We start from the raw sequence: 11,581 nt of genomic DNA on the forward strand, positions 1-11,581 counted from the left end.
CTCTCTCTCTCTCTCTCTCTCTCTCTCTCACAGACACACACACACACACACTCAACACAAACACACAAACACTCAACACAAACACAAGCATTCACACAAACACTCAAACAAACACAAATATGCGGCAAAACACAAACATACACGCAAACACAAACACTCAATCACACACAAACACTCAACACAAACACAAGTATTCACACAAACACTCAAACAAACACAAATATGCAGCAAAACACAAACACACACACACACACAACACACACACACACATACACACACAGCAGTTAAACATTGAAACTTTTACGATGTCTCATACAAACTTTTTACAAATAAAATTTTTTACCATAACACCCTGTATCTCTACAAGATGATGAAAAGCAGTATGATTAAACAATGACAAAGACAACGCAGAAAAGCTGAGCAGACTGGTACTACTAGATCTCAGTGACACTGTCGATCATAACATACTTCTAGAGAGACTGGAAAACGGGGTTGGGCTTTCTGGGATGGTACTCAAATGGTTCAGGTCATACTTAGAAGGGAGAGGTTTTACATTATATTCATAAATTGTATACACTATCATCCCTTAAACCTAGCATTACAGTAAACTTTCTACATTTTTTTATATTAATTTTAGTCATCCTAAATACCAGTTACGGTAAATGAGATGAAGACATGAGGAGGTAGAGAACACAACAAACATACCCTTTTGGGTCATGAAGCAGCCTGTCTAACACAACACACATTCTCCAGAATAGGGTAATGATGGTTTCATTATTTCATGATGAAGACAGACTGAATATTCAGATACCAGATGGAACTGTTCGACTTTTTCTTAAGACAAAGACAATTGTTTGATTTCAAGAACACACAACCAAATCCTAATGCTATTTCACGAAATAACACACTTGTAGTTCCCCGACCTAGAAGTCTGTAGCATTTGAATGAGATATTAGTTACACGTGTTAAATTGAACATCTTTGTGAAAAAAATAAAAATTGTTAACATATTTAGACTGAACAATTACATTCAAGAATAATATGATATACCTATGATAAAACAAACTTGACATTTATATGTTCTAACGGATCAGCCGTTGTTGTGTTATTTCGTGAAATAGCATTAGGATTTGGTTGTGTGTTCTTGAAATCAAACAATTGTCTTTGTCTTAAGAAAAAAGTCAAACAGTCTCATCTTGTATCTGAATATTCAGTCTGTTTTCATCATGAAATAATGAAACCATCATTACCCCATTCTGGAGCATGTGTGTTGTGTTAGACAGGGTGCTTGATGACCCAAAGGGGTATGTTTGTTGTATCTTCTACCTCCGCATGTCTTCATCTCATTGAGCGTGACCAGTATTTAGGATGGCCAGGACTGTTAGGCAAGGCAGGGCATGTTTATTTATATAGTACGTTTCATACACAATGGTAATTCAGAGTGCTTTACATAAAGGGGCGATTGAATGTGCACGTGTGCTTGCGTGAGAGAGAGAGAGAGCTTTTCCAGCTTAATTTTGGTAAACCTCTAATTTGAAGAATGGCGATGCTTGCCCTAGGAAGACTTTGTTTCACGGAAAAATGTAAGAGGAATATTATAATTTTTTTTTTATTGTTTTATCCCCCAATTTCATTAATAGTCATGTTACATATTTTATTTAAATTCTTTTATACAACCATCAGATTATATGTGTGGTCACACATATTATGATCTGTTCTCACAAACTGTTTAAAATTGTCTACTTATTATCGACCTTAAACCAATATCTTTCTCACATCTCCCATACAGTGAGAGAGAGAGAGAGAGAGAGAGAGAGAGAGAGAGAGGGTGAAAGAGAGAATCTGTTAAAATTGTTTAGTTCGTAGCTCTTTTCTGATTTTCCACAGAAGTGCCAGGGTCTATTTATCTAAGCATGCCTCAGAATGCAACCGGACACTCGGACCCCAGATGAGGCAAACCCCCCCCGGATGAGGGAACGGACCATTAAAATCTTCAAAAACATTCTTCAGGTCTTCATTTATAGCCTGCCATCCTCTGAAACGGACATACAGCTGAACAAACATCATTTTTCATCCCCGGAGGTCAAAGGTTGACGTCGGAATTTCACATATGCCGGTTTTCACATCTGGACAGGTCACGGGGTCAACACAGCGTGGGTGGTCGCCATGTGGTGGGTGCGTGGGGGAGGGGGAAAGGTCACAAAGGTCAAAGCCATCAATCAAGTTGACATTTGCTGGCAGGTATCACTACTAAAGTTCCTTAAATATATTCTGTTTTTAGTGTGGTCTTCAAACTTGTGAACTGTGTAAGTGTTTGGACTGAAGAATACATGATCTTGGTAAGCAATTTGACAACATTGTAGTAAATATTTTTGGTGCATCTAAAGTAATGCTCCTTAAAGTTGGCATGAAATGGAAGTTGCTATTGTCTTTTCTTCTCGACTGTGACGTATATCCGAGTGAAACGGCATCTGAAATGAGAGGGCGGAACTTGATTTCGTCCTTTGGAAATTGATTGGATCATTGGAAGCTGGGGCGTTGCTAACAAAATGGAAGCAGATCTGAATGCCAGTTTGCAGTTAGTGGTGGGGGATTTCTCTCCACTGGATTCACAGCCGACACCCAAGCATGAATAAATGTTCTATTTATTAAGGATGACGACGACAATCAACGGCACAAAACATGCATAAACAGCGCAAGCGCGTGCACGAGAGAGAGAGAGAGAGAGAGAGAGAGAGAGAGAGAGAGAGAGAGAGAGAAACGACTGAGCATGTCCTCCATCAGGTTAAGTCATATTCATGAAAAAATTTTGTTTGCGATGTCCTAAGAGTAATGTTGTCGTAATATCCTAATATCTTTTCAATGTTTAGGGGTAATGTACTCCCTTATGACTGGTGTCAGTGCTATAAAGTGAAGCATCAGCTTCAGCTTTTCCCCCTGTCGTTTATCCCAGCGTTTACCCCTCACGTCACTAGCTCTTCTGCCCTTGCGCCATAGCTCGTGACCGAAAGAGAAGATGAGTCGTTTTGGGGGGGAGGGGAGGTTAACGTTTTTGATTAAAGATTACGAGGGCACATGAATTTAAAAAAAATAATGAAGTGCATGGATGAATTATTTATAATAAACACTACAGTATTCCATTAAAAAATAAGAATTTTCAATTTCTATTTCATGGTGACTTTAAGATACCAGCAGACAAGCTAGTCCAGCACAAATTAGTGGATAAGTCACCAAAATGAAGTATTTGAACCTCATAATTCAATACTAAATTAGGGGGGAAACTGCAAAAAGGTCCACTTTTTGAAAAGAAAAAAAAAAGAACCTCCCCCTTCCACAATAGGCTGGATACGAGCCTGTGGAGAAGACCTGGAAAAGTCACCAGAAGATCCATTTATAGCATTTTGTATGGAAGTAAATGAATGCAGTTTAATGCATTGTACTTTGACTAAGGCCGGGCATACACTGATTTCAGCAATGTTTTTGTTAAATACCAACTCTCACTGTACGAGTAAATCGCATGCGATGTCAAGCCAAAGCTCAGGATTTATGTGAATCCGTTCGTCGAGATGCTACTTGACAGCTCACACTGGGCGAAATAAACACGTGGATGTTGCCATGGTTTCACTTCTGTTTCACGCAGGTGCAGTGAGGGAAGAAACACTGCCTTTAGGGCAGTCGGTTCATAGTGTAATGGAGCCGACGAGACGAGAGGTGTGCGGATCCACATGCATGCTTTTATTAATAAACATGGTCAAAAAACACAGGCACAACATTAAACAGGTATGGCACAGGCAAGACAAAAGAACAATCCAAAACGGGCTTGAGTCAGACGACAGCGAACGTTATCCAGAGGGCTTGACAAGAGAGGTAATCCGTAAACTTGAGCAATAGTCCAGGTGAGGGGCAAACACAGTCCGAAAACAGCAAGGCAAAAGGAAAATCTAAGATACGCGGGCAAGAATCAGAAACCAGGAAATCAGGAAACACGAGACTAGACTAAGACTAGAACTAGGAACTGAGACTAACAACTAGAAACTAGGACAGGGAAATGGCTCTGTAAAGTGCTATCACTTGGAGAGCGATAAACACAGACAATACTCAGCAGTGAGAGAGAAGAAGTCCATGGCTTATGTAGGGTGTGTGATTGGCTGCAGCCGTGTGTGTAATCAGAGTGAAATGGATTGTGGGAACTGAAGTCCAGGGTGAGTGTGACAGTCTATGTAGTGTGAGAGTCCATGTGGTGGATAATGAACTCTTGTGGTGAACAAACGGAAGTTCATAGACCAGATTTGTGACACATAGCTCTGCTTCAACTGTGTGATACCCTCACGAGGGGTGACCAAAATTTAATTTCTTCCCATTTTCCCGGTACTATTGTGTTTCCACAGCTCCTGATTAGTTCACACCTGTTCTCTGTTGCTTTGTATTTAAGCCTCAGTTTAGTTGTACTCGTTTGTCCATTATTATCTTTGTGTTAGTTGCATAGCTGTCACGATATCCTGTGCCTTTGTTCTGTTTTGGATAGTCTTCTTTGTAAATAAAAGGTAAAAGCTGAAAGAAGTCCTCCATCTCTCCTTTCTTTGTGACAGTTGTGAATTTCAGTTTATCCTTGATTCTAACTTCTTTTGCCTCAATGTAACTAACAATAAAAGGTTTCCATTGAAATATAATACCACTTAATTGTAAATAATATAGTTATATATAAATAACATTCAGTAATTGTATTTGAAACTTTGTAACAGTATTTAATAAGGATCAATAAATAAATACTGCTAAAAAAGAAGAAAAAAATAGAAATGTAATGTATTATGATTTATTTTATTTTACGTGCACAACACAGACTGATCCACACAGATTCATAATGCCAAAGCTGCACTTCAATTCAATTCACTGTTTGTGGAAGATATTAATTAAATACTGTATGTAAAATCTAATTTCAGGCCAGTTGGAAATATTTTGTTTGTTCCTCTTTTGTAAGGTGATACTTGTATATTCTGTGGATATGATTAGTTAGTAACTTTTATGTACCTTTTTTATTTTATTTTATTTAACCAGGAATAAAAACTCATTGAGTTTTTGAATATGATTGAAATTAGACTTTACTGAAGAAATGCAGGGTAAAAAATTAGGGTAATTTGCAATTCCATTGGCTTTGCAGATATCAGGTAAATTGTATTTCAGTGTTTTTAATAACTATAAATATATTTTTTTGCTGTGGATATCAGCTGGTCTTTTGCTTACACTGCTGTGTAGTGTTTTGATTTTAAAATGGTTTCCAGTGCTGTGTAATAAAACATGTTTGTTGTGACACGTGCACTAAAGACAAGGGAAAATGCTGGAAGGTTGCGGACCTACAGTCTCTGTGACCTGGTGAAGTCCAGCAACGTCTGCTGCATAACCGTCCTGCTGTGCCTGGTCTGGTGAGAAAACTTTATTGGCTAGACATTAACCGGTTCAACACATGGATCACTGCATATATAAGTAGCCCATTAAATCTTCATACTATAACCATACAGAATTTTGTATCGTTATAGCAAATGCATGTACAGTAAATTATATTTAGTCATTCAGTACAACTGAACATATGTATGTCCAATCATTAACGTTTTTTTTTGTGTTTTTTTTTATTTATATAAGAAAATGTAGTGTAACAGCCAATATTTGTTTTTGTGGTAAGACTGAGATGGTTATTGTTTTTTTAGTAATGCGGGAAGTCAATAATAATTTTCTAAACCCGCTGCTCATGCTCCTCTTTCTTCTTTTAGGTTTTCCGTTTCAGTTGGATACTGTGCCTTGTCTCTGAACACGTCCAGTCTGCATGGGAACATCTACCTGAACTGCTTCTTGTCAGCAGCTGTGGAAGTGCCTGCCCTCATCATGGCCTGGCTGATGCTCCGCCGCTGGCCTAGACGTCTCTGCTTGTCTTCCACCCTGTCATTAGGAGGACTGGTTCTTCTCTTCATACAACTCATACCACAACGTGAGGAATCACTGCTTCTTTAACTGTAACATTTATTACAATATAATAACAAATATATTAAATGATTATTAAAATATTGGGGCTGTCAAGTCTAATTATTTTATGATCTGCTTATTAATTAATCAAGTTAACTGCAAATTAACTGCAAATTAACCACACATTGTTTTGGGCTGAGAAATTACCCTTCAAAAATAGTGATTATTGTGTTAAATGAGAGAAGTATCAAAAAGCAGCTTTAGACAAAAATATTTGGAATATTTTGATTCAACATACACACATTACACATTAACATTTAAGGCTACAATGTGGCCATAACATTGCTTTCAGAAGCTGCATCTGAAGTGGCATTTAGGTGTTGAGAGGTGGCATGAATGAGAATTGCATTAATAATGCTATAAGATTGATGAGTTTTAAATGAACATTAATATTTTTTTAATTGAATATTGAAATAAAAAAGGTAATAAAAAATGTAATGCTCACTGAATAATTGACTCACTTGACTTGTTCAAAAACATGGATTCATTCAGATTTTAGTGTTTACTTTTGATTTAGTTTAAACCTATTGTCACCATTTGCTGTTTTTTTTTTTTAAAACATTGGTATGATTATAAGGGATCATCTGTCTAATGATGTGTTTGATTGCTTGACTCACAACATTTGGTCAACTTTGGATGAAATGTTTTGTATCTATGAACTTACAGATATGAATTATGTTGCCTTTTCACTGGTGATGCTGGGAAAGTTTGGTCTGTCGGCAGCATTCTCAATCCTTTACCCCGCTACTGCAGAGCTTTACCCCACTGTACTGAGGAACACGGCTTTAGGAGCCTGCTCAATGGCGTCCAGAGTCGGTAGCATATTGGCACCATACTTCATCTACTTAGGTCACTAAACTCTAGTTTGTACAATCCATTCCTTCTAATCTCACAAATTCAGGATCTTCTGTTATTTATCTAGTTCCTCAAGTAAGGAAGAAGTTGAAATGTAAATGTAAAAAAATAATTTGAAAAATGTGTAGTCAAACTATATGTCTATATTTTCATAATTTCTCAAACATGCCTATCAAAACTATTTTTTCAAGTGTCTCTTGTTGTTTTTTTTTTGTGTATGTTGCAGGAGGCTATTACAGATCTTTGCCCTACATTTTAATTGGCAGTGTGAACATTCTCTCCGGGTTACTCAGTATTCTGCTTCCAGAGAGTCTAGGATCACCTTTACCAGAGACTATCAGTCACATGCAGACAGTAGCTGGGTAAGAGCAGCGCCCTCTGCTGTTTGCTGTAGCATTAGCAGTACTGTATACAATGGGCCCAATTTACTAAAACTTTACATTTGGTACAGTGTTAATTTCATCAAGGAAGACGACGACGAAAAATATTCATTAACGAAAAAATTTTCTGTGACTAAGACAAGATGTTGACGAGCTAAAACTAATATAATAAACTATAACGAAATTTATGCCGCGTCTTTGTTAACAAGCCGAGACAGGACTATAATGTTATTTGAGGACTACCGGACATTTAAAATACATCCTATAGGCTACTGTCTTGTCCTTCAAAATGTGCGTTCCTGTCATTGGATTGCAATCGGATAAGGGGCGTTTGCATATCTAGTCTCAGTATGGCAGCCGCAGTGGATGGATAGGCTACCAAAATGCGAAATAGCGATCTGAAACAATGGCCTCATAACCCGAAGGGGTAGGGATAAGGCGACCAGGGGCCTCATGTATAAAACTTTACATAGATTTCATCCTAAATGTGTGCGAACGCACAAAAGCCAGATTTTGCGTGCGTACAAAAGTTTCAGATTTATAAAGCCATGCGTACACCAGAACCTGTGCAAAATTCCCTGTGTAATACCCAGTCAGCGGAAGATTGTGCGTACATGAATCTCCACCCCGTCTCCTCCTCAAAATAGCCATATATGGAGCTTAAAATACCTAGTTTTAATATGCATAACGTCATCTGCATATAATTTTTGCGGTTTGAGACATCACTATTCTAATTTATGCAATTTGCCTAAAAGGTAAACATGTATTTTAGAATGTTTATAGCCTATATTTTTTATGTAAAGAGATAGGCCTTATTTTTTTGCAGTGTAAATAGCTGTCTGACTCACCTGTCAATAACAAAACATTTTGAAAATAAAACGTGCATATTATACAGTTTCCTTCAAATTCTATATTTTAAATATGGTGTTTGTCACAATATTGGGAAGAGCACGAAAGGGGTTATCATTAGGATACTGTCTGTGCGCGACACCTGAGAACAGAGGTTATACTGTCATCAGACCAATGGACTGTTTAATCAACGAGCGCATCCTTATGTCTGTCGTTACCGTCTATGTTCCAAAGCCATCAAACAGTCAAGTTCACAAAAATGATCATTATTATTCGCACAAAAGTATTTTCTCAGAACATTTGTTTTACTATTTAGGACACAATTTAAAGCAGAATTGTCATGCGCCAAGCAATCCTCGCTGTGATTAAAACATTAAATCGCATACCACAGGAAAATTGTTCGAAAGCAGCACATCCACTGCAAATATTTATTTTTAATTTCATATGAAAATGTTGCAATTTCTATAGAATAATTTCATGAAATTTCAGTGCTTAACTTCATTATTTAGAGTGTCATATTTAATCTAAATGTGTAGGCCTATGTCAAATGTAAAACAGACTTTAAAATCATTCTGTTTGCTTCCTTATTTTGCTCCCTCCAGTAAAAGAGTGCATACGCATGGTCTAGAGTGTCATATTTACGGCTAGTTTATTTTTTATAAATCCCGATATGTGCGTGGAAAATTGCGCAACGTTTATACATCAGGCCCCAGATGTCCCGTTTTCCCCGGGAGTCACAATTCGTTGCCGATTAACTTAAAGTTAGTGAAGGCGGGATAGGCGGAATCGTGCTGATAGAAGTGCTCTCTCTCGTACACGCTCCACTTCTTCAGTTCTCATATACAGGTGCATCTCAATAAATTAGAATGTCGTGGAAAAGTTCATTCACATGCATGCCTTCCGTCTTAAAGGGACAGCATTCCTAATTAAGTACCTATCCATGCAAGTGCCATTAATGTTAACCAACAAAAGATGTTAAACAAATGTCAAGTAAACCTACTGTACCTGAAAAATGAGTTTAATTTGTATCTCTTTCGTATTTGTCTTATTGTCTTATTCTGCTTCTTTTTTAAAAATTAAAAATGATATATATTATATATGAACAACTACAATTGTTATAAGTTGCTCCCTTTTCACTACTGTTAAAGGGATAGTTCACCCAAAAATGAAAATAGTCATAATTTATTCATGTTTCTCCAAATTCAATCCTTGATTCAAATTTCTCATAAGCTTAATTGATTTGGTCTAAGGAGAGAAGAATTAATGACAATTTTTTAAGACTACATATAAAATAGCTACCAAAATAAATGTCGGTAACTGCAGTTTGACTAAAAGGAATGACTAAAAGTTGACAAAAATGCAATGACTTTTCGTTGACTAAAACTAGACTAAAACTATGAAAGACTCAGATGGCTAAAATGTGACTAAGACTATTAAGCATTTTCATCTCAAGATAAAGACTTAGACTAAATAAAAAAATGCCTGTCAATATTAACACTGATTTGGTAGAATTACAACACACAAACGCTTCCTTTACATGTGGGTGTTTACACGTTGGGGCTGTTAATGCAAATATTCTTAGTAGATCCCCCACAATATAGCCATAAACTTGCTAGATTGCATGTGAAAATTATTATTTTTTTATATGGGATCTTAGTAAATCGGGTTCAAAGTGAATTGGCTCCATATGAGCATATTCTGATGTTACTTATAAACTTACAACATTATCAGCCGAATCAGTTTTTTTTCTATCAGTAATCAAGAACATTTGATTGTTTAATAGCTCTGACAGTTGTTACACTACAAAAAATGATTTTCTTAATATGTTTGTCTTGTTTTCTGTTACAAATATCTATATATTCTTAAATCAAGATCTCCTTGAGAAGCAAAATGACTACAGATATTAAGTCTTGTTTTCAGAAAAATGCTTCAAAATTTTCTTAGTATTTGCTTAAAACAAAAATTATATCTGCTAATGAGGTAGGAAAAATGATCTTGTTTTCCCTTTTTTATCATGGTGCTATCTATAAATGTCATCTCCCCATCATGGTTATATATTAAATATTATTCCCCCTCACTCTAACCTTCGTGCTTCACTGTCAGGACAATGTATTGACCGTGGTAGTGCTTCCTGTGGGTGACTGTTGATGTTATGCAACATCCTTTGAGCTCTCTGAGCTGTCACAGTAGTTGATTTCCATTGAAGTGCCAAGCCTGAAGAACTAGATTATTCAAGTATCGTTTTAGGAGGATGACCACTGTGACTCATTCTATACCCCCTGATTCCTTCAACTGTTTCCACTTATTTTTAATTGCCTAATTCCCCTGGAAATTATTGTCCATGTGGAGTAATGGACTCTATCTGCAGACATGCAGATAGACACAGCCCTAAGAAAGTTCTGGTGTTCACAGATCATTTTATAACCATGTTCATGCGTTGGAAATCACAGCTGTACTCAATCATGTGTCAGTAATCACAGGTGTATTTCATTCTGCTGAGTTTCTGCTTTGGGGCCTATATTTTCTATATTGTCTTTTAACAGTATTTGTTTTTGCTTGTGCACAAGAGAAAAAACTCTACTTGCCAACTTAGAAATATTGCAAATATTGAGTGGTGTTACAATTGTAAATCATTTGACATTTTAGTGATATTGCAAATTTTTGTTGTATACTGTAAATAATTATACTTTGTTTCAGGTTCAGAAAAAGACATTCTTCTAACAGTCCAACTGACGGAAATTGTGACGAGGAGCATGAGTCTGAACACTTGTAATGGACTGTTGAGAGATTTTAAAAAAGTATGTAAAATTAAATCCTTCACTCCAAGGCTGTAACCTGTCTTGCCATTTGGGGGTTACATTAAAATGTAATGGTCCTTTTTGTTTCTCAGTGTAATACAGGCCCACATTTTAATAACCTTTCTAATAACTAATAACTTTTTATGTAAAACATAAAGTTAATTTATGGAATAAGCTTTGTTCTTAAATATGATAAAGAGCCACGTACAGCATATAATACATTTTGGCCTTTGGCACAACTTGTTATATATTCGCTCTCTCTCTCTCAAAACCGAGCTGTTATTGAGTGAAACAAAATGGTGAAAAATGAAATTAGATGAATACAGAAAAATAGTTAAACTAGAATTTATTGCAAAGTAATTTTTAAAAATTATTTTAGTTTAATAAACAATTCTGTCCTGATCACAATCTAAACCAAAGGTTTTATCATGTTCTAGTTTATGTCTGAGAATGACAACTCTTCCACTTTATATTTTATTAATAATTTTCTTATGATAAATCAATTTACTGAAAGGCTACCAAGAAATTCTGGTTTATTGTTTAGGTTTATTTGATTTATTGAAAATTTGCATTAATTCTCAATTTTACACCTATAATTATTCTTATAATCACATTGACAAATACAAAAGGCACAAATTAATACTTTTTGTTTTAAATGTAATTTTAACAACATACAGAGCAATGT

At 36.1% G+C, this 11,581-nt stretch overlaps 1 protein-coding gene across 1 annotated transcript in view; it reads left to right on the forward strand.

Moving 5' to 3' along the window:
* Positions 1 to 11,192, forward strand: part of slc22a21 (solute carrier family 22 member 21) — an 86,230-nt gene extending 75,038 nt beyond the window's left edge. Inside the window, exons 6-10 of the mRNA XM_016493547.1 lie at positions 5,322 to 5,419; positions 5,765 to 5,979; positions 6,681 to 6,863; positions 7,096 to 7,231; positions 10,796 to 11,192. Of these exons, the coding sequence (XP_016349033.1) occupies positions 5,322 to 5,419; positions 5,765 to 5,979; positions 6,681 to 6,863; positions 7,096 to 7,231; positions 10,796 to 10,871 (708 nt within the window). The 3' untranslated portion in view covers positions 10,872 to 11,192. The remainder of the gene's footprint in view (positions 1 to 5,321; positions 5,420 to 5,764; positions 5,980 to 6,680; positions 6,864 to 7,095; positions 7,232 to 10,795) is intronic.
* Positions 11,193 to 11,581: the final 389 nt, after the last annotated feature.

The sequence above is a fragment of the Sinocyclocheilus anshuiensis genome, unplaced genomic scaffold (genome assembly GCF_001515605.1).
Source record: "Sinocyclocheilus anshuiensis isolate Anshui unplaced genomic scaffold, SAMN03320099.WGS_v1.1 scaffold1122, whole genome shotgun sequence".
Classification (NCBI taxonomy): domain Eukaryota; kingdom Metazoa; phylum Chordata; class Actinopteri; order Cypriniformes; family Cyprinidae; genus Sinocyclocheilus; species Sinocyclocheilus anshuiensis.